The sequence below is a fragment of the Meriones unguiculatus genome, chromosome 3, assembly GCF_030254825.1.
Source record: "Meriones unguiculatus strain TT.TT164.6M chromosome 3, Bangor_MerUng_6.1, whole genome shotgun sequence".
NCBI classification, from domain to species: domain Eukaryota; kingdom Metazoa; phylum Chordata; class Mammalia; order Rodentia; family Muridae; genus Meriones; species Meriones unguiculatus.
The window spans coordinates 70500799-70523565 of record NC_083351.1 but is presented as its reverse complement, the minus strand read 5'-3'; the positions used below and the strand labels follow the sequence as shown (position 1 = coordinate 70523565).

The following is a 22767-nucleotide window of genomic DNA, read 5'->3' as shown; positions in this document are numbered from 1 at the left end:
GACACTGTCTGTGGTGTAAGTTTCAGCTTTCTGCACTGACAGCTGGGAGGCCATGGTTCCTTGCGATTCTCTGGTGATGGCTTCTGGGAAGCTGATTTCAAATAGAACTACCGTGTGCTCAAGGAACTGGTGATCCTGGGGATGACACTGCCATTTCCATCTGCAGGGAAGAAACTCCTCTTAACATGGTGGCAAAACATTAAATACCTGAGACTCCTCTGCTGAACTCTGCTTCTTTGTCAAATTTGAATAACCTGAAATCTCAAATAGAAGACATTCAGTCACTGCAGTGGCACGCTTTATAAAATCTTTAAAGGTGGCTGTTGCATGTTCTTGCTATAACTGTCCTTGGCTTACATGAAAAGTGTTGATTCTAGGCGAGGGGCTAGTGATTCATAGGTCAGGATGGCACCTCCAGTGTTTCAGGTAGCAGTAAGTCACTACAGAATTTAGTTAGTTTTTAAATAGAAACTCCCAGTTATGTGAGAACAAAAGAAACCATAATTAATTCCTTGTTTGCATGGACAAAGCAGAAATTCTCGAGACAAGTCTTGAAGGAGCAGGGACTCCCTGATGAGGGAGGCAGAAACTAGAATCAAGTAAGACATCTGTGAATAGGAGCATCAAAGTGTGCTGCTGGTTGCTGACTCTTCTCATTCGGATGAGAACTGAAGACATCCAGATGTGCGGGAGGTTGCCTTTCTCCAGGACAGACTTAGCGCAGACTTACTGTAAGCTAGGCTTCAGGGCTGCCGGGCCTCATGAGTAAGCCGTGGGGATAAGACTTCCTGGAGAACAAAATATTTGCAAATACTTTCATGGAAATAGGACAATGGATTCAAAATAACCTTCAGGTTTCCAAGCTGCCTCTGTGTGTGGTTTCTGGAGGAGTCATGGTGTTCTAGAAGAACTCTACAGGAAATGTCATAGGTTTCAGGAACTTCAGATGGAGCCAGTCTCCTTTCCCAGCCTCAAGAAAACTTCCTTGTTTGTACCCCAACCACTTTCTTTAAACAACTCTGAAGTCTGAGTTCCCTCCCTGTCTCAGCTTCTGGGGCTACTATAATAAATTCCCGCAAACTAGTGGCTCAAGCAATAAAAGGTTATTCTCAGTTGAATGAGACAGAGCCTGAAATGAAGCCATCAGCAGGGTTGCTTCTTTGGCGAGTGGAGGGCTGCCCTGTGCCTGTCTCCTGGCTTCTGGAGGTTACTAGCAAACTCCACCCTTGCAGCTACAGCACTCTAGTCTCTCTCCTTGCATCACCTTCCAGTGGCCTTACAAGCAGCCCAGCCTTTGAGTTTAAGACCTACCCTCAATCTAGGAACATCAAATTTCCCAATTTTTACCTTAGTCAATCAGTAACAACCTTATTCTCAAATAAGTTTACATTCAGAGCTGTTGCTAAGACTTGGAATTTGAGATTATGATCCTTGGAAAATACTTCTTGTCAAATTCCTTTGGGTCTTTCTGGAGCAAAATTACATGTTGGGAGCATTTAAGTAAACTATATGCAATGTAGGAGAAATTGAATTCATATTTATTCTAAGCCTGAACCCAAGAAGCTTCACAGAGTTGGAGAAAGAAACACTCATGATGATTGCTTTCACTTTGAACTTAGAACCACTGACCTCAAGGGAATCTTTAGTGCTTTTTGGTCATTACTGTCCACCTTTTCCTCTTTCCCCATCTTGGATGGTTATCTCCTTCTGTTTCTTCCTCAGTCACAATCTGTTGTCTATAACACCTCAGAAGATACATCTTTGTTCTCCTGCTGTGGGTGGAGGGCCCTGTATCTCAGATGTTATTCACAAAGGTGAGCCATCCCACAGTAGTTTCTTTCATTTTTATACAGTTTCTAGCCTGAAAGATGGAGTAAAGGTAGCACAAACTTAGTATGTGGACTTGGACAGGCATTTGGAAAGATCCTTCATTTTTATGATGAAAACCATCTAATAATAAGCCCTAGATTATATCATACCAGTTAGATGACCATACCCAAAAAGTAATGATAAATTAATTTCTTTCAATCTTCTTGTGGCAAATCTTAGAGCTCTGTTACTGCCTGTTCTATTTAAATGTTTAGGAATTTATTCAATAAAGACCACAATTGAAAAACAGATGATCATGGGAAGGGCAGTAATGTGCTGAAGTCTATCAAGGAGACAATGAATCTAACAAAATGGAATTTAATGACTATAAAAAGTTCTTTATTCTTGGTCTACTAAAAAAAGCACATGAAAAACAAACCCACTCAGAATTTACTTTGGCTTGAAGATAAAAATGAGTCAATGGCAAGTTGCGGAGGCTAACCCAAACCAGACTGAACAAAGCAAAACAAAACCCCAAAGAAATTTAGCCTGAAGAAGCAGAAGTATAGGTCAGGGCATGTAGCTTGTTTATAGAGTGATGCATGTGGCTCTGGTTCAGTCCCCAGGACTACACAAAGCTGAGGTGGCTCGTGCTGGTAGTTCAGGCTCCAGAATTCAAGTGTGTTCTGAAAGTTCTCTGCATAAAGACACTATTTATTTTATGTAGCAACATTTCAATAAGAATGCCAAAATATCAGTGACCCATGCCTAAAGCCTGAATATATAAAGCCTTACAGATTTCCCAGCTGTAAACCTGCCTTTTTCTGAGACTCTCACAAATAAGATACATACTTTGTTAATAGAAAAATCATATGTTGCAATTCCCTTTTGGTTTAATATAGTAAGGATTCCTTTGACCTTGTAGCCTACAGATTCACTCTATGAGCCCACTTACTGAAAAAGAAAAAGCTTCTTTTTTAATTTTTATTTTTTTATATTAATTACAGTTTATTTACTTTGTATCCCAGCTGTAACCCTCTCCCTCATCCCTCCCTCCCTCATCTCTTCCCTGCCCCTCTCCAAATACACTGATAGGGGAGGTCCTCCTCCCCTTCCATCTGACTCTAGTTTATCAGGTCTCATCAGGACTGGCTGCACTGCCCTCCTCTGTGGCCTAGCAAGGCTGCTCCTGCCTTGGGGGTGAGGGGGAGGTCAAAAAGCCAGTCATTGAGTTCATGTCAGAGACAGTCAAGAAAAAGCTTCTTGGCAACCATTTGAAGTTTAACTTCAGAAGTCACAAAATCATATATATATTTCCCTAAGCACCTCTTTATTAAGGCCTATACCAAAATCTTTGTTAAAACTCACTTTTTTTTCTTTTGAAGCTCTGTTTTTTTTGTTTTTGTTTTTGTTTTGTTTTTGTTTTTGTTTTTGTTTTTTATCCCAGGCTGGCACAAGCCACACAGGCTGTGTACCTAAAGATGACCTTGAACTTCTGATATCCCTACCTCCACTTCCTGAACACTGAGGTTACAGGCAGGTACCACCTACCCAGTTCACACAGTGCTGGTGATCACACGCAAGACTTCTTGAATGCTTCTGGGCTGTTGGGAGTGGAGGAAGCCCTGAGTGAGTGAAGTCCTGCTAATGTGTGCCACTGACGTGGGCACAGCCACAGGGGTGAATGTGTGCTGTTGACATGGAGACAGCCAGAGAGTGAATGTGTGCTGTTGACGTGGAGACAGCCACAGAGTGAATGTGTGCTGTTGACGTGGAGACAGCCACAGAGTGAATGTGTGCTGTTGACGTGGAGACAGCCACAGAGTGAATGTGTGCTGTTGACGTGGAGACAGCCACAGAGTGAATGTGTGCTGTTGACGTGGAGACAGCCACAGAGTGAATGTGTGCTGTTGACGTGGAGACAGCCACAGAGTGAATGTGTGCTGTTGACGTGGAGACAGCCACAGAGTGAATGTGTGCTGTTGACGTGGAGACAGCCACAGAGTGAATGTGTGCTGTTGACATGGAGACAGCCATAGAGTGAATGTGTGCTGTTGACATGGCGACAGCCACAGAGTGAATGTGTGCTGTTGACAGCCACAGAGTGAATGTGTGCTGTTGACGTGGAGACAGCCACAGAGTGAATGTGTGCTGTTGACAGCCACAGAGTGAATGTGTGCTGTTGACATGGAGACAGTTACAGGAGTGAATGTGTGCTGTTGACGTGGAGACAGCCACAGAGTGAATGTGTGCTGTTGACAGCCATAGAGTGAATGTGTGCTGTTGACAGCCACAGAGTGAATGTGTGCTGTTGACGTGGAGACAGCCACAGAGTGAATGTGTGCTGTTGACGTGGAGACAGCCACAGAGTGAATGTGTGCTGTTGACGTGGAGACAGCCACAGAGTGAATGTGTGCTGTTGACGTGGAGACAGCCATAGAGTGAATGTGTGCTGTTGACACTGCACAGCCATAGGAGGCTCACAGGGAATGAGACAGCTGTCCTTTCTGGTCTATGTGTGGATGGACACGTGTGCAGAAAATGTCCACCACAGCTTTACACACACACACACCAGGATACTTATAGCCGGAATTCTGCTCCTCTACAAAGACTGCTCAACCAAGATTAGCTAAACCTGTCTCCTTGATCCAGATGTAACCCTGACCCTGCCTCCTTGTTTATCCGAACATGATAACAGCTGCCTCCTCGTTCAGCTGTATATAATACACACACACTGAGCTTCTGGGCCACTGCTGTTTCTCCAGCAGAGAGCCTAGTCCACCCGAAACCCAGCTTTTCTGTGTTGTCTTTCATCGTCCCCTCACTGCCTCCAGTTAGGTCTGTGCCTGGAGCCATGCAAGGCCGTGGCACTAATCAAACAACCTACCAACTGAGCTACATACCCAGCCCCAAATTCTCAGTAAAGTCCAATTGTGCTTCCCAATGACTCACCCTGAAATTCCTTTCTGTAGCAAAGTCAACAGGAAAGGAGGAAGACTGTTGGGTACAAGAAATACAAATTTGGGGATCTGAAAGAATTTTTGAGGAGTACTAAGTGGGAATAGTATCAAAGGGGTGACTTCAAAGTTCTGTAGCCTCGTCTGAATAGAAGTCTCTGGACAAGTCCTTGGGCTGCTAGGAACACTGTGGCGCTGTGTTTCTCACGCTCTCTCACGCTCACGCTCAACGGCCGGCAGAAATACCGTCCTAGGAATGAAAGAAGTCTCTAGAAGTCTCATCTCGCATTTGGGGAGTAAGGGAGGTGTGATTCTTCCAGACTGACCAAAGACTTGTGACATCAAAAACAAGGTAGCCAGAAAGCAAATATTTATCAATTTTAAATTTCCTGAGAAAAGTCTGGGGAATAAACAGCTCAGAGTAACTTAGGAGATCAGAAAGAGGGAGGCCTCGGGAAGGCACAGGCCTGGGGTCAAAGGAAGTCCCTTGCAAGAGCTCTATGTTCATGAGACACAATCCCTTTAAGAATTTTCTTTTTAAAGTAGGTGAAAGAGACTTAGCAAATTTCTCCGTATGATTTCAGGGATCCTCTGGTCTAAAGTGCCTGAACTGCAGATTCAGAATTCTTGAATGAAAATCTTGCTTGGAGAAAGTGATCAGGGAGACTAAACAGTTGGGAAGGTGAGAAGGATATTGTTTCAATGTGTCAATTTTAAGTGCAATTACACCGCAGCATCCTAGTGTATATATAAGCATATACAGGCCACTGAAGTACCAGGTGCAGGAAATTGCTTAGTGGAGATACATGGACACCCTTTGCAAGCTTGAAAATAGCTGCTTAGCCTGAGAAAGCCAAGTATTTGAAACTGTCTCATTTAGAAGTTAAACCACCCAGTTTAAAGTTGACATGTTGACTGCGTGCATCCTTACAGTCACCACCAATTTCACACACTCAAGTCAACCTGACCAACATTTTATAGACAATGCACTGGACAGTTATAAACAACATCATTAAACAATAGTGCTGAAACCTGGGTCATACGCAGACACATCTGAGTGAGGAATGTGAGTGGTCATCATAACTTTGTTTACTTTCACCTTTAAGGACCTTCTTTTGTCTTTTTTTTTTTTAATCTATGTGCAATCATAGTTACTCTGACATTATCCCACATAAAACTCCTCTGTTGTCGGGAGCTCTAACTCTAAGTTTCTTTTAGCCTGTAAAATCTTAATATTTTTTATTTCTTGTGCCTAATAACTTTTCCTTTCTCTTATGGTGAATTCCAGACATTTTGGGTGTTCAAAATCTTCCTATCTTGATTCCCTGTGACTACTGCCTGGTCTAGATACCATGAATGGATATGTGAGTTGGCTAAGGACCACTAGGTGGCAGCAGAATGCTAATAAGCTGTTCAATTCCCTGGGCATCTAGTCTGGTAAGGTAATTAATATTTGTAAGGGAGCCTAAAGTTTGAAAATTTGTAATCATAGGGTTTTCTATGGCCGGAGTTGCTCTGAATAATGACTTGGAGAACTTTACATTTATTTGCAATAGCTTTAGGCACTATAGCTTTAGACACTCAGCTATTCTAACACACAATTAGTATTGTGGCCTATGCCCCTCCATGTGGGCCGTTACCTGCCATCTTAGTCTTGCCCTGGCACCTGCTTCTTCATCTGTGTCCTGATGGCAGCTCTCCTCTCTGGTCCCCACCTGAGACCCTCTTTCTCTCTCTGCACCTAGAAGTCCCACCTTAACTCTCCAGCCCAGCTATTGGCTATTCAGCTCTTTATTTGACCAATCAGATGGTGATGGAGAACAGTGTTTACAAAATACTAAGGCAGGAGATGCTTCATAATAATTACAATACCAAAATCCAGCGTGTACTCAACTCTCTGGGTACAGAAACCAGCATTTGAATATACAAGGATAATCTTTACACAGTGCACACAAAAAAAATCAGTCCAACAGTAATTTAATTAAACAAAAGCTTAAAAACAGAGCATAACTTTGGTTCCAACATTCCAGAGGCTGCAGCAGGGAGATCATATACTACCAAGAATTTGAGATCAGCTTGGTCTGCTAGGGAAACCCCATAAAAACAAAAACAAATCAAATACAACAAAAGGTTTGAGAATGCAGGAAGACCAAAAACAAACAAAACAGAATAAAAACAAAAAACTAAGAAAGCTATTCAAGGTTATCTGTGGCGAGCCTCTGGTTTGTCGCTAGTTTGTCGGGCTGCTTTGTTATTTACCTCTCAACAGAAAGACATGTTTTCATGCTGGCCTTCACCTGGAGTCAGTGATAAGCAGGATGTTTTGCCAAGTCCATCTCCTTTTGTTTGAGACAGCAGGCGGGATGTCTTGTCAAGTTCACACCTTTTGTTTGTGTGAGGATCACACAGACAGGTGGTCAAGGTAAACAAGTTTGACTTCTTCATGAATCCATTCATTGTACTGAGGTGCTTTTGCTCTGACTTGAAAAAAGATTATTGGAATAAACCAGAGCGACTAGTTTTCTACTGGAAGCCCTCTTGGTCAGATTCCATGTGTAGTGTGTTGGTTTATTAATTTTCTTTCAGTCCTCACCACTCAAGAACTATAGGCTTTGGTTTTGGAAAACTTTGGTTTTCCTGTAGGCTCCAGCAGTTATCTTTCCCTGCTTCAACTCTAGAACAGCTTTTTCTCCATGCAATTATATGGTTTTTTCTCCTCCTCTCTCTTCCTCCTGCTTCTCCTCCTCCTTCTTTTTTGATTTAGGGTCTCACTGTATAGACCCAGTTGGCCCAGAACTCACTGTGGAGCCCAGGCTTGTCTCACAGAAATCCTCCCACCCCAGCCTCCCAACATCTTAGTTTCTTTTAATGGAAATGGCATGTATATATCTACAGTTATACAACTATTTATGTTCATATTTCTTTTTGTTGTTTTACTTTTTCTTTGAGACTGCCATAGATTATGATCATATATTCCCCCTTCCTCTCTCCAATTTCTCCTGGAATCCCCTGGAACATGTCTTTCCAGCTGTTTGTATTTGTTGAGCCTGCTGAATCTAATTAGTGCTCCTCTATGCACGTGAGTGTGGAACGTCCATTGGAGCATGGGCTACTTAGCGGGAGCCACATGTTCCCTAGCACCCATCAACTGTCAGCAGTTTTTAGACATGGGTGGGGCCTTGTGTGGCCCTCCCCTATCCATGCTGGAATGTTCACTGGCTTAATCTTGTCTAGATCTAAGGGCAGGCAACTGCCAGTGCTGTGAGTCCATGAGTACAATGGGCCTGTCGTATCCGGAATACACTGATTAGCAGCAGTCCTTTCTGACATCTGGCTCTGAAACTTTCTACCACCTCTTCCATGATATTCCCATAACTGTGGGGGGGGGGGAGTGGGTGTGTGATACAGATGTCCACGAAGGAATGAGCACTCCACAGTCACTCATTCTCTACACTATGATGACTTGTGAGTCACTGTATTGATCTCCACCTGCTGCAATAAGGAGCTTCACTAATGAAGACTGAGAGGTGTGCTGGTCTGTGGGTTTAAAGAGAAGTATTTAGAAGACAGTTCATGTTCTGTCCTGACGTTGGGGTGCCTGCCTGGAAACCAACAACCAATGGCAGCTTGGAGATGGTGTTGAGGAACCTGAAAGCTAAATAACATGCTCTCTCTTCAGGAATTAAGTCTGCATCTGCTTGCTCTCAGATTGCAATCACCCGATAACTGGGCACTTCTCAACCCCCGGGCTTGGAGGCCCTGTCCTCACCTTCAGGCTGGAACCTTGGGAGGAGGACCAACATAATAGTAGTTGATTCTTTCCAGTCTCGACTGTTTCTAGCCAGATTTACAGTAGCAGGTGTGAATTCTCTTTAATTTTTTAAAAATACCTGTTACTACTTGTTAAGTTTATGATCTGCTCCTATAACCCATCTTATTTTCCCCCATTTGGAAGCCACTACCCCTGAGCTCTATAAAAACCTTGTGTTCCTCACATCCAAAGCTTACCTCTCCAACCTAGCCTTAGGAGGCAGCCCTCATACACGAATAAAAAACCTTGCTTTAATCAATTTGGTCACGATTATTTGGGATGGTGGTCTTTCTGCTCCCATCTTTGGGATTAACAGTGTATCTAGGAAATGTTTTGGTGTCACTTCTGCCTTCAGCAGACACCGGCGGAAACCCGACAGAGTGCCACACAGCAGAAGTGCTGTGGAACGCAACCTAAACAAAACGGAAGTGGTCCTTGAAAATTACCTTCCCAAGAAACTTGTTTTCGAAATATACTTCCTACTTGTAAGAGTAATTTTAAGTCGCCTTTTCCTAAACTACATTCTTAAGTAGAGACACAACCACATTTTCGTCTTCAGCTCAAACAACATGGATCTGCTCTCTTGAGAAAGCATCTATTCTTTCAGCTGCGGAAACCCACGGAACCAAGAAGCTGAGGGCACTGGTTCTCCGGCGAGCTCTTCTCTCAAAGGACCAGCTTCCAGGCGGCGTTGCCGTGGTGACGGAGCTCGCTATTTAGATGTGGCAACTCGCCGAGGCACAGCGTTTGCAGACTATCTGCGACAGAGGCTCACAGGACCAACGCCAAGATGGTTAGTGCTCTGAGTAGTAAAAGGGCGGGGTTGGGGGCTTCGAATAGGTTTGCACCGGGTTGAGAGCTCAGGATACACTATTGGATAGAATCTAGGTGTGTCTCTAGAGAGCGATCCCTTTATCCCTCCAGTGTTTCCACGGGGAATAGGGAGGGATGCAAAGACAAAAATACCTCGATGTTTCTCCACTTCCCGACACCAGATCTGCTTGGTAGATTTGGGGGTGGGGGTGGGGGGCCAGGAAAGACCGAGATGGCAGAAGCTGCATGTTCATCTCTTGTGGATAAAGTTGTTGGAAGTACCTGTTTGGTTCTCCTTCAGTAGAAGGTGATGGCTGGCCATTTTAGTAAAATGCCTGTTAAAAAAGGAATCTCGATAGACTTCCTAGGGTTCGTTGGTAAGGATTTGACTTGTAAATAACAAATTTAAAAATGACTTTGGAGTTGAACCATCTTTGGTGTTTGTTTTACAGATGCTCTCAAGGGCCAAACCCGCTGTAGGCGGGGAATCACCTCATACTGACAAAAGAAAGAAGAAAGGTAGGAAGATTCCAAAACTAGAGGATCTACTTTCTCAAAGAGATTTCACTGGCGCCATTACCCTATTGGAGGTACTGTCCAAAGAAGGTTTACTTCACTGTCCGGTGAATGGTGGGGTGAATGCTGGTTACTATGCTATTGGTACAGGTGGGCACATTCTAGGGACTCCAAATAAATATAGCTAGACACATATTTCAGAGTCCATATTAACTATAAACCTGACAAAATATATTAAAAAAATTGGACCTGAGAGATGGCTTGACAGTTAAGAGCACTGGCTGCACCTCCAGGGGACCTTGATTCTGAGCATTCACGTGCCTGCCCACAACCATTAGTAACTCAAGTGTCAGGGAATCCAAGGCCGCCTTCTGGCCTCCTTCAGCAGGTATGGTACATAGACATACATGAAGACAAAACACTCATATACGTAAAATTAAATTTTCTTCTAGCCCCACAGATGGTGAATCTAACCTAAAAACACAGCATTACATGTAAAACGGTGTCAGTTCGCACATTGTTTATCATAATTCCTGAGTGATTTGTAACTTCTTTCTATTACAGCATTTTGGTAAAAAAAAAAAAAAAATTAAGTGATTGTACCATGTTTATTTTAAAAATGTTACAAACCCTTAAAACATTTCAACCCTGCATGGTAGTGTCAGCTCTTTTTGGAACCATGGAGGGGGGTCAAACTCAGATCCTCAAGTAAGCACTGTGCCAGCCTCCACCCCAGCCTAGGAATGCATCGGGGGTGCCAAGGATAGTTCCTGAGATGTTTATATTCCTAGGCTACTGCTTTACCAATTTGAATTCGCTAGGTCAGCAGTGGTGCTCAGGAAGCTGCATTTTGGGTAAGTCCAAGAAGCCCTTCTGACATAAACTGTCCCTGGAGACTGAAGTTTGAGAAACTGCTGTGAAAAGCACATGGTGGAGAAGAGGGCAGTGTGTGCCAATGGATAAAGCGTCCTGACAGCATGGTCTCATTGCACTGTGCTGCAATCTATTGTAGTGTGTTTCCACTGGCCACATTAATGTGAATCTATAGTCATGTAGACATTTATGTATGTATATGTGCTGTATGTATAGTGAATATACAGGCATATAGACAGTGTGAAGCTGTCCATACTATGTACATGCGCACATGTCTATTTCTGTTGTTGTTTGTTTTTAGAGACAGGGTTTCTCTGTCTTATAACTCACTCTGTAGAGCAGGCTGGCCTCAAACTCAAGAGATCCACCCGCCTCTGCCCCCCAAGTGCTGGGAATAAGGATGTGCAGCACCTCACCCCGCGAGGCATCTAGCACTGTGCCCAGCTGCCTGACTTGTTTGGGGCGGGGTCTTTATCACGGCGCTGCACGGCGCTGGAAATGAAACTCAGACTCGCGCTAATTGACAATTCTTCCCAGCCCTTTCCTCTGAAATAAAACAGAATTTTGCTCAGCCGAGGACTTCTTAAACTTGTGTACACAAATCTGTACATCTTTAACTCTTCTACTCTGTAAGCCCGACTGGAGTAATAGAATGTTTTCATGGCTCATCTTCAGAGAAGGATTATGAACTATTAATAAACAGACATGAACGCTAACAGGCTAACAGGGAAGTATGAGCCTGGGTGCAGCAGAGCAGTGGTGGGACCTGGGCTTTGGAGGCAGACATGAGTTTAAGTTCCTGTTAACACATGGACTCGCTGTGGAATCTTAGAATCATTGGTTGGCCTCTGACTTTCAGGTATTTGGCTTTAAATGTTTTACATAATTTTTATACTTCTTCCAGAATTATTAGATAACTCATACACTTTCTGGAGTAAGGTGCTAGCAAACGCAGAAAAACATATGCAGAATGTCTGAAAAAAAATGAACTACTGTGACAATTAGAAGGTGGCCGTGCTGACCCTGGACAGTGCAGATTTACATGGACTGCATATTGTGCAGCTTCTAAAGCTTCGCATCCTGCTTGTTTACAGTAACTCAGCATAGCTTTACAAATAAAAGACAAGGCATTATTAAAATCTTTTTATGATTTTTTTCATGAAATTTTAATATGAAGTTCAAACGCCATGTTGGGGAGCAAGAAGATGATACTAACTTGTGGATTGGATACTGTGCTTTTCACCTGGGTGACTACAAGAGAGCTTTGGAGGTTAGTGGAAAAAATCAAACTGGTATTTTAAATGACTGTATGGTATACACTCATGGTAACAGCTAAACAATGGAGGAGGAAGCAAAGTAAAAAGAAAGAAATTGTCCTATCTGCCTTCCCCAGTCCTATGTCTTTTAATAAAAGCATCCATGGACCCTGAATGTACTGATTCAGAGAGGGGTGGGGGTTGTAACTGAATACATGTAATACTGTTGTGGGAATTTTTTTAGATGAGCACTCTGACACCAGTGGGGGTGGAAGAGAAGAGCTGTCAATGGTGGACTGAAGCCGGGATAGCTCCTGAAAGGCTTTGAACCCAGGTCCAGTTTGCATTCGCATTTTGTACTCTAAAATTATAAAGTGGTTCAGGCAAGCCAACAAGATTTTGCAGAAGCTGCAATGGCAGTCAGTGGCAGGCAGCAGGTTGTTATGGGCAACAGCCCATTGTTTCAGCTGATCAGGTGAAGTCATGTTTGGCAGATAGTCAGTGTAAGCAGCACTTTCTGTAAATCACTGAAGTAGTAAATATGTCAGTGTCTAATAATTGGTTTTTCTATATTATACTGCTTCGTATGAAAGTGAAAGGGGAAATAGATGTGGGGTGGGAGTGTTTGGAGGGGTATGCAGTGGGGAGTCAGAAGGTAGGCTAGAGGGAGAGATGAGGGAGGGTCAATTAAAATGATGAAAATACCCTAGGGAAGCCTGCTAGTTTGTAAGCTAATTTAGAAAAATGAGATAGCTGGGCAGTGGTGGTATTAATCTCAGCACTAAGGAGGCAGAGGCAGGCAGATCTCTGAGTTCAGAGCCAGCCTGATCCACACACTGAGTTCCAGGACAGCCAGGTCTACAAAGAGAAACCTTGCCAAAAAAAAAAAAAAAACAAACAAAACACACACACACACAAAAAAAAAAAACCCAATAAATACATACATACATAAGTGGCAAATACTTCCCGCTTTGCTGTATAATATTTAAACTAAAACACTTGTATAAAATCCACAAAACTATAAGCATGTATAGCACTCCAATGTAATGTCTGAGTATTTAACACACTTGATAATATTTATGGAAGTTAGTATTATAAAATGATTTTAAATACAATCCAAAAAATAACTTTATAAAAAGGAGAAAAAAATAAAATAAAAAGGATAAAGACTCTGTCTATGATGTGGCATGTGAATGTGTATCTTACTTGTTCTTTACTTTTACACGTATACAACGATATCTATAACATATTACTGTTAGCATGAGACTGCACCCAGACTCAGGGTCTGGTATATGCCAGGAGAATATTCTGTCATTGAGCTATACCTCTGCATTTCCTATTTATTTAAAAATGTTTGTTAGAGTTATTTATTTTAGGGGTATGAGTGTGTATGTGTGTATGTGAACCAGGTGCTTGCCTGGTACCTGCAGAGACCAAGAGGACATGGGAATTTTTAGAACTGGAGTTACAGATAATTATAAGCCATCATGTGGGTGCTGGGAATCGAACCTGGGTCCTCTACAAGAAAAGCCAGTGTATGTCTTTTTAAGTAAGCAAAATCTATTTCTTTTTTTGTTTGTTTGTTTTGTTTTTGTTTTTTTGAAACAGGGTTTCTCTGTGTAGTCCTAGCTGTCCTGGACTCGCTTTGTAGACCAGGCTGGCCTCAAACTCACAGAAATCTGCCTGCCTCTGCCTCCCAAGTGCTGGGATTGAAGGTGTGTGCCACTACCGCCAACTAGTAAAATATATTTCAGTTGTTTTAATTTCTGAAGGTTTCTAAGACATATTAAAAATCAGAGGAAACAAAGTATAAATTCTATGTTCAAGAGCCCTGTCCAGGTAGATTTACACATGAGCTTAACCTCTTTTGGTAGAGAGCAGATAAGGAGATGTAGGATCCCAAAGTATAAGCTGCTCTACCAGTGAGACCTCTTCCATCCCAGAAAATGGGCAGTTGCTTTACTGTCAAGTGGGACAGTCACTTAATGTCTGTTTCAGGAATATGAAAATGCAACGAAGGAGGAAAACTGCAATCCAGAAGTGTGGGTAAACTTGGCCTGCACCTACTTTTTTCTCGGGATGTATAAACAAGCAGAAGCTGCTGGGTTTAAAGGTAAAATGGGCTTTTTGTCTATCATTTTTGGCTTATATCTCTGTCCGTTGTTATAACTCCTACTCTTTCTTATTGTTAATATTTGCTTTGTACTTATGTTTATCTTTGCTTCTAAAGTATGTGACTTATAGGTATTCATCTTACAGCTGAAGCTTTCTTTTACTCTTAAATCCAGTCTGACAATCTCTGTGGTTTTTTTCTGGGTGCTGGAGATTTAGTCGAAGGCCCAATGCTTGCTGGACAAGTACTGTACCACAGAATTAAACCTTAACCCCAGCAATAGACATGAGGGCTGAAAAGCAACTTTGCTATTCAAACACCTCAGTAGTATGAAAGTAGACCCTTGCTGGAAGAAGATGGGGCAAGGTGTGTTTAAAAGGCACCGCAGGTGGCCTTTTGCTCTAGCTACTCTGCTGGGAGGTTTACTGCTCAGTGAGAAGCCTGAGAAGCCAGCCTAAAGATCACAACCTGAAGAGTCCAGCAGGTTACCCTTTGACCTTCTTGGCAGAGTCACAACAGAAGAGTTGTTTTCAAACTTGTAAGGGAGGGAGGAAAAAGAAACATGGGAGAAAAGATGAAAGGTAATTAGAATACAAATCAAATGAAACTTATGGAAATGTAAAGAAAGTGGGCAAGGGAATCTTGATTAAGACATTGTTAGGAAGCTGGGTGTGGTGGTGGACACCTTTAGTCCCAGTACTCTGGAGGCAGAGCCACGTGGATCTCTGAGTTCAAGGCCTGCCTGGTCTACAGAGCGAGTGCCAGGATAGCCAGAGCTGCAAGAGAAAACTTGTTCCCACCACCACCAAAAGAAATTGTTAAGAAAAATTATTTTCGGGGTAAATTTTATACTTGTATGTATAAAACTTTAAATGGGGAACTTGAAAACACTCTTTAATTTGTACCCCCCCCCTTTTTCATATATGTGAGTGTAAGTTTTCCAAATGTGATCACCAGGTCCTTTAAGATACTAACAGTCTCATGTTTCTAAGAGTTTGTACTGAGAAGACTGATAGTCACATAAAGGATGGTCACAGTAGCCAACATTTCCATACTTACATCCTTTATTTTTCATTTTTCACGCATTGAAGTATGATTTGTTCTATAAAAGAGATGTTGAATTGGTTGTTCAAAGTTGTAAAATTGACAAGACTACTGTAGGCTTTGATTTTTTTTTAAACCTACTTTATTTGGGGTTCCTTAAGCTTCTACCTCCCTTCCAACCCCCCAATCCTAGTTAGGAGAGAAAGAAGGTTAGTAGGGACAGGGTATATAGACCTCTTTAGACATAGTTCCTTGGGACAATTGAACTCTGTGTTTTCAGGATATCCAGCAGTACAGCAGTAGCAAAAGCAGCAAGGACCAGCAGCAGCAGGGCAGCAGCAACCTCCTTGGAATGTTCTCCGATGCGCTTCTCTCTAGGAGAATCTTGAAGCAAAGTGTTCTCCCTGTGTCTCTCTCTCTCTGTCTCTCTGTCTCTGTCTGTCTGTCTCTCTCTGTCTGTCTCACACCTTTTGAGAGTCCGCATCAGGATGTTTTGTTTTTTTTTAAGCTGGCAAAAACCACACCCCCGGCACAAGGCAGTTTTCAGCTGACAAGGAGCACAAGCCCTCTCAGGAGGCTGCTATCAGCTGGCTCCCTCATCTCACACTTGGAATGACAACAAAAACATACTTACATAACTTAACTAAAACTTCCTTTTTTTTTCCTTTTTTTAAAATTTTCATTAATTATACTTTATTCACTTTGTATCCCCCCCCCATAAACTCCTCCCTCCTCTCCTCCTAATCCCACCTTCCCTCCCTCTCCTCCACGAATGCCCCTCCCCAAGTCCACTGATAGGGGAGGTCCTCCTCTCCTTCCTTCTGATCCTAGTCAATCAGATCTCATCAAGAGTGGCTGCATTGTCGTCTTCTGTGTCCTGGTAGGGCTGCTCTCCCCTCAGGGGGAGGTGATCAAAGAGCAGGCCAATCAGTTCATGTCAGAGGCAGTCCCTGTTCCCATTACTATGGAACCCATAAGACTATAAAGAAAACTGGAACTTGAAAGATGTTAGCCTTTTTCGTGGATGCCTGTTTAGGGTGGTACTTCATTGTGGTAGAAGATCCCTGGAATAGAGTGGATTAGTATTGCAGAAAACATGACAGTAGAGTTCTGGAACTCAGAAAATGTGGGAGTATAATTCTAGAAAAGGCGATTTCAGGAGCAAATGAGAAAGACCACTGAGGTGAATGACAAAATGTGGGTGGATCCATGTGTGTTCTGAGGTGAAACACTGTCTTTTAGCAGTGTTTGGTTCAGTATGCGGTCAGCACAGAGGCAGGCAACACTGTGTGGGACCCCATGGCGGTATCAGGTAGGAGTGGGGGTGGAGAGCAGGACCTTAAAAGAGCTCTCCTCTGGCTCTCCCGCTGCTCCTGCAGGCGGGGACCTTCAGACACATACAGTTAGGTAAGGCAGTCCACCTGAGTCTGATTTTATCCTGCTGAGAACTAACTTTCATAGCTATTGAAGTTTTCCCCATATATTATTCTATGTGTGTCAGGGCTTGGAGCTGAACCTGGGTCCTCTGCAGGAGCAGCAAGTGCCCTTAACCACTGAGCCACCTCTCCAGCCTAACTATTGAATTCTTTATCAAGCAATATGGTTCTTTTTATTTTTTTTCAGCTCCAAAAAGCCGGCTCCAAAACCGCCTGCTGTTCCATCTGGCTCACAAGGTATTCGTGTTCTCATTCCACATTTCTTGTTTTAAAAATATTTTTCTGTCTTTCTCCTGCCAACAGTGGTAGAAAATACTTAACTAGAAATTTCTGTTAATGTTGTTGCTAAATTGTTTTATAGAAAGTTAATCAAACCACGAATAGTATATAAAAATATAGTGGTGCATTTAAATTTTTCACAACATAATTGTTATTATGATTTTACAGTAGTAAGAATTAAACCCAGGGAGCTAGGTGCGGTGGCACACACCTGTAATTCCAGCATTCATAGAGGCAGGGGCAGGTGTATCTCTGTGAGTTCAAGGACAGCCTGGTTTACAGAGTGAGTCCAGAACAGCCAAGGCTACACACAGAAATCCTGTCTCAAAAAAAACAAACCAAAACCAAATAAACAAATAAACAAAATCCACCCCCCCCCAAAAAAAAAAAAAAGGGAGAATTAAACCAGAGCCTTGTGCGTTTTAGGCAAGTGCTCTGCACTGAGCTATAACCAGAGCCCTTGGCTTTTGAGATGTATTCTTGCTATGTTGCACAGGCTGGCCCCAAACTTGCTGCATAGCCCAAGATGACCTCAAATGCGTAAGTATCCTGCCTTAGCCACCCAACTGCTGGGGTTAAAGGCATGCACCACCATATTCAGACCAACACCTGACTGCTTGTTTTTCATTTGTCTCAAATGACCAGAATTCCATCTTCTTTCCTTTCTTGTATTCTTTTTTCATTGATTTTTTGAAATTCCATCTTTGCATATTTTTAATAGTACTTTAGATGTCATGATATGGCCTGTGTCATCTATATTTGAAGTTCTTTTGGTTGTTGAGGGTTTTCTTTTTTTCTTTTTGGTTTTTTTGAGACAGGGTTTCTCTGAGTAGCCTTGGCTGTCCTGGACTCCCTTTGTAGAGCAGGCTGGCCTTAAACTCACAGAGATCCACCTGCCTCTGCCTTCCCAAATGCTGGGATCACTACTCACAGCTCTTCGTTTTTTGTTTTGTTATTGTTCATTCCTTGTATGGCTTCAATAATATATATCTATGCAGACAGTTTCATTGTATCACAGGTAAACAGTTCTATTTTCTATATTTTTGAGGAAATTTCTTACTAATCTTTCTGCAGCCATATCTAATCATTTACTAAATTCATCTACTTAGTTCTTAATTTCAGTTGTTGTGTTCTTTTCCAGAATTTGTATTTTAATTTTAGCATTTTAAATTTTTGGTTAACATTTATCAATTTCAGTGCACATTAATAGCAGTTATTTTAAAGCCTAGATCTAAGAATTCTCATAGGTTTTTCTCCTGACAGCTGATTTTTGGTCTAATGCTCTTTTCTCTTATATGCTTGATCATATCACATTGAATTCTGGCTACTATGAATAAAAATAATATAAAGATAATTTGAGGTTCTAGATCATTTGTCATTTTCCACAGAAGTTTTATTTTTGTTTGGCAGGCACATGAGACATAAGCAAATGGATTGGCTCCTGCTAACGATGTCAGTCATGTTAAGCTGGTCCCCAGCTGTTCTGAGAGCTGGTGGATTTCCGCTTTGCCTTCCTTGCTAGGTTGTCCCTCCAGGACTTCTCACTGATCGCCTCTAATGTCTATCCATCAAGCCCATATGACTCCAACTTAGTTTTTGGTGACTGGCCCTGGCCAATTAAGAACTAACCAGAGTCCATAAAAGATAAGTGTTATAGGCCAGAGAGATGGCTCAGTGGTTAAGAGCACTGGCTGCTCTTCCAGAGGTCCTGAGTTTGATTCCCAGCAACCACATGGTGGCTTATAACCATCTATAATGTGATCTCATGCCCTCTTCTGGCTTGCAGGTGTACATGTAAATAGAGCACTCATAAAAATAAGTAAATGAATCTTTTAAAAATACCAAATGTTGCTGGATTTATCTTGGTAGACACTTTACATCCCATCCTTCCCATCTCTTTTGAGATCTTGACATCACAGATCTTCATTAAATCTGTAACTTTGATGCCTCCACATAGATTTCTGGTAGCTTTCAAACTTCTAGTTGTTCTTGGTGAAAGGACTATGCTCCCAGCAAGTCCACTGTTATTAGAAATGGAAATCTTTAATTTGATTTCAAGAAATATTTTATTTTTTCTTATCATTAAAAAAATAAGATGTTCATTATAGTCTTTTAAAAATATTCTTTAAGATACACATACAGACAATAATCAACATTTCCTGTGCTAGACTTTTTCTATTGTTGTTGTTGTTATTACTATTTAATTCTGTGTGTATGGGTTTTTACCTGCATGTATGAATTCATACCCAAGTAGGCCAGAAGAGGGTGTTAAATTCCCTGGGATTGGAGTTGCAAAAGGTGGTGATGTACCATGTAGGGGCTGGGAATTGAACCCAGGTCCTCTGATAGAGCAGCCAGTGCTCTTAACCAGCAAACCACCTCTCTAACTTTTTTCATCTAGTCTTAAAATGTTATCTTTTTCACTTTCCCCTCCCACCTTCTCCCACCCTTTCTTATCCTCTTTTCTTTAGTACTGGGGATCAAACTGAGGGCATCATGCATATAACCCCATATCTTTTTGAAAAAAAATTAATAAAATTTGGATCACATTATGTATATGTACTGTTTTAATTCCATATTTTCCATTCAAAAGTATATCATCTTTTTATATCATAAAATAGTCTACAGAAGAGATAAATGGTAACTTTTGGGCTATGAAGTCTTTCTAAATGAGTTTCCCAATTCTCTCTCTCTCTCTCTCTCTCTTTTAAGTTTAAAAATAGGGTGTGCTGTATATACACTTTAATCTCCAGGTTCTCTTGAAAATTCTGAATGTTTCTTCATATAACATTGACTGAACCTAAAATAGCCTTCTCAATGTTTTTTTAGCCTGGTACGGTCTGAAAATTTTTAATTTGGACCTTTAGTTACTGTCATCATTATTCCGTCTAAAAGACAAAACTACCACAGTTCACCCAATCATTTCCCTTTGTTGTTTATTTGAACATTTTCCAATTATCAGGCCTAAAGAAATATTAACTTGCTGGGTGGTGGCAGCATATGCCTTTAATCTCAGTGCTATTTAGGCAGAGGCAGTGTATCTCTGTGAGTTCCAAGACAGCCAAGGCTACACAGAAAAACCCTGTCTCAAAACAAAGCAAAACAAAACAACCAAAAACAAAAGAAAAAAAATTCCCAAACCTAAAACAAAAAAACAAAGAAAACTTTTGAAACTTTTATTTCTGTATATTCTGAATTAAACAAAGTGCAGTCTGAATAAAAAAAAAAAGTGAGTACCAATAAAAAGATTTGATGCCTAGACTTTGGAATTTAGTGCTTGCAATCGTTTGCCTCTCACATTCAGATTTAAGTAAGTCAGCATTGGCAGCACAGGTCTGTACTCCTTGGAAAGCAGAGGCAGGAGGATTGCCACAAGCTTGAGGCCAGTATGTGCTACAGAGTGAATTCTAGGCCAACTGGGCTCAAGGGAAAAAAATGATGACACAGTCAGTGATGCAGCATTTGCCTGGCATGGCTGAAGCCCAGACTTTGTTCTCCCTTGTCACATAAGCACGTGTGTTCACACACACATCTGTAGCATATCAGTGATCAAACTGCAAGTCAGCTTCAGGAATTATTTTTTTTTTGAAACATTCTTCTTTTTTGTTTTGTTTTTGAGGCAACATTGGATTGGATTTATTAACTGCAGAAACAAAGGTGCAGAGAGAGATTGAGAGAGCAAGAGCAAGAGAGAGTGCACAAGTATAAAACCCACATCCTATAGGACAAGAGAGAGACAGAGAAGAGAGGGTGTCTTTATAGTGTGGCTCATGTCTAAAGTTTGATAAGAAGCCTCCTGTTCTTTTTAAATTGCCCAAAGAGTATAACTGTTAAAAGGTTAAAAGTTGAAGGGTTTTTTTGTTTTGTTTTGTTTTGTTTTTCTCAGTAAAAATACAAGGTTTTCTAGAGGACATCATTTCAGTGTCAGGAGAGGTGTTAGGAACTGAAGGGCTTACGTCACTGTAGCTCCAGGAGCTCAGCCTAATTGCAGGACTGGAGCACTCTTGACTGATGCGCCTCTGGGAACGCACCATCTTCCCCGTGTGAGCACTACTCCAGATACCTTTTGGCAGACACACATTGCCTTTTTTGACCACTAGGCCTCATCAGTAAAGTTTGAAGTCTCCCGCCTTTCTCAGCACTAAAAGCAGGTCAGATTGGAGGAAATTCTTCTCTCTCTCACCCTTTTCTTTCCATTTCACCATAATTCTCTATCTTTCTTTCCTGCCTCAAATTCCCTGTTTGAGACTTCAATCCCTTAATTTAAAGTTTTTAGTTCAATGTATATGGATATTTTGCCTGCATTTATGTGTGTGCCCCATGTGTACAGTGCCCACACAGGCCAGAGGAGGGAGTCAGATCCCCTAGAACTGGACTAGAACTGGAGTTACAGAGGGTTGTAGCTTCCCCTGTGTGTGCTGGGGCCTGAACCAGCTCCTCCAGAGCAGCAAGTACTCGTAGTGCTGAGACACCTCTCCAGGCCCCAGGCCCTTAATCTTAAGGGCTGCAAAAGACTGAGTATCTATCTTCTAGAACTTCTTAGCAGAATGGAGGGCATTGCCCTGCCTCTCCAGGGATCAAAAGTCTCAACTTGTCTGGACTTAGGACACATTGAAAGATCTCTGGAGCTAGGGGTTTAGAGGATCATCATTTAGGGCGGCTCAGGGGTATCACTAAATGGGACATCACACCACATAGACAGTACATTATGCAACAAATTGTTATCCCAATCCTAAAGTTAGTGACCCAAGCAAGGGTACCTGAGCATTGGGATGTTAGTCTAGGAAGAGGATCTGTATTATTGATTAAGGCTGAAAACAAAGCCCTCATAAGAGTTAACCCAGGTGTCTGGATGCTTATCTGAAATGATTCAAGTGATGCTTTTTTTTTAAAGATTTATTTATTATTTATACAGCATTCTACCTGTACACCAGATCTCACTATAGATGGTTGTGAGCTACCATGTGGTTGCTGGGAATTGAACTCAGGACCTTTGAAAGAACAGCCAGTGTTCTTAACTTCTGAGCCATCCCTCCAGCCCCCATGATGCTTTTTTTTTTTTTTTTTTTTTTTTTTGGTTTTTGGAGACAGGGTTTCTCTCTGTAGCTGTCCTGGACTTGCTTTGTAGATCAGGCTGGCTTTGAACTCATAGAGATTCACCTGCCTCTGCCTTCCTGAGTGCTTGGATTATAGAGCTCGCCCAGTGCAGCTCCTTTTTTTTTTTTTAAGATTTATTTATTTATGTATATGAATGCTTTATTTTCATGTGTACCTTCATGCCTGAAGAGGGCACCATATCCCATTACAGATGATTGTGAGCCACCATCTGGTTGCTGGGAATTCAACTCAGAACCTTTGGAAGAGCAGCCAGTGCTCTTAACCTCTGAGCCATTTGTCCAGCCCCAAAATTGTTGGTTATGCCCCCCCATCCCCACCCTGGGTTTATTTGTATCGTCCCTGGCTGTCTTGGAACTCACTTTGTAGACCAGGCTGGCCTCAAACTCAGGGATCCGCCTGCTTTTTCCTTCTGAGTGCTGGGATTAAAGGTGTTTATACCACCACCTTGCTGAAGGCAGAAAGAAAGCATTTTGGGGGGCTTGCTTACAGTTTCAGGGTCATGGCAGAAAGCAGGCAGGCAGGGTGCTTGAACAGTAGCTGAGAGTATACATCTTGATCAGCGGCAGCAGGCAGAGAAAGATTGGGTCTGCTTTGGGCTTGTGAAACCATGACACGGCTCTTCCAAGGCCACACCTGCTTCAACAAGGGGCCATTGCAATTCAAACCACAACAGCCAGTGAGGACAGTTCTTTAGTCCCTGGATTTTGAAACGCAGTCTTTAAAATAAAAATTTAAGGGGGCT

General features: G+C 42.0%; 1 protein-coding gene across 1 annotated transcript in view; it reads left to right on the top strand.

Annotated features, from left to right (window-relative positions):
* Ift56 (intraflagellar transport 56) overlaps window positions 1-22767 on the top strand; it is an 85284-nt gene that overhangs the window by 24371 nt on the left and 38146 nt on the right. Inside the window, exons 2-6 of the mRNA XM_060380164.1 lie at window positions 9185-9370; window positions 9843-9980; window positions 11957-12049; window positions 14034-14148; window positions 16816-16865. Coding sequence (XP_060236147.1) covers window positions 9368-9370; window positions 9843-9980; window positions 11957-12049; window positions 14034-14148; window positions 16816-16865 — 399 coding nt within the window. The 5' untranslated portion in view covers window positions 9185-9367. The remainder of the gene's footprint in view (window positions 1-9184; window positions 9371-9842; window positions 9981-11956; window positions 12050-14033; window positions 14149-16815; window positions 16866-22767) is intronic.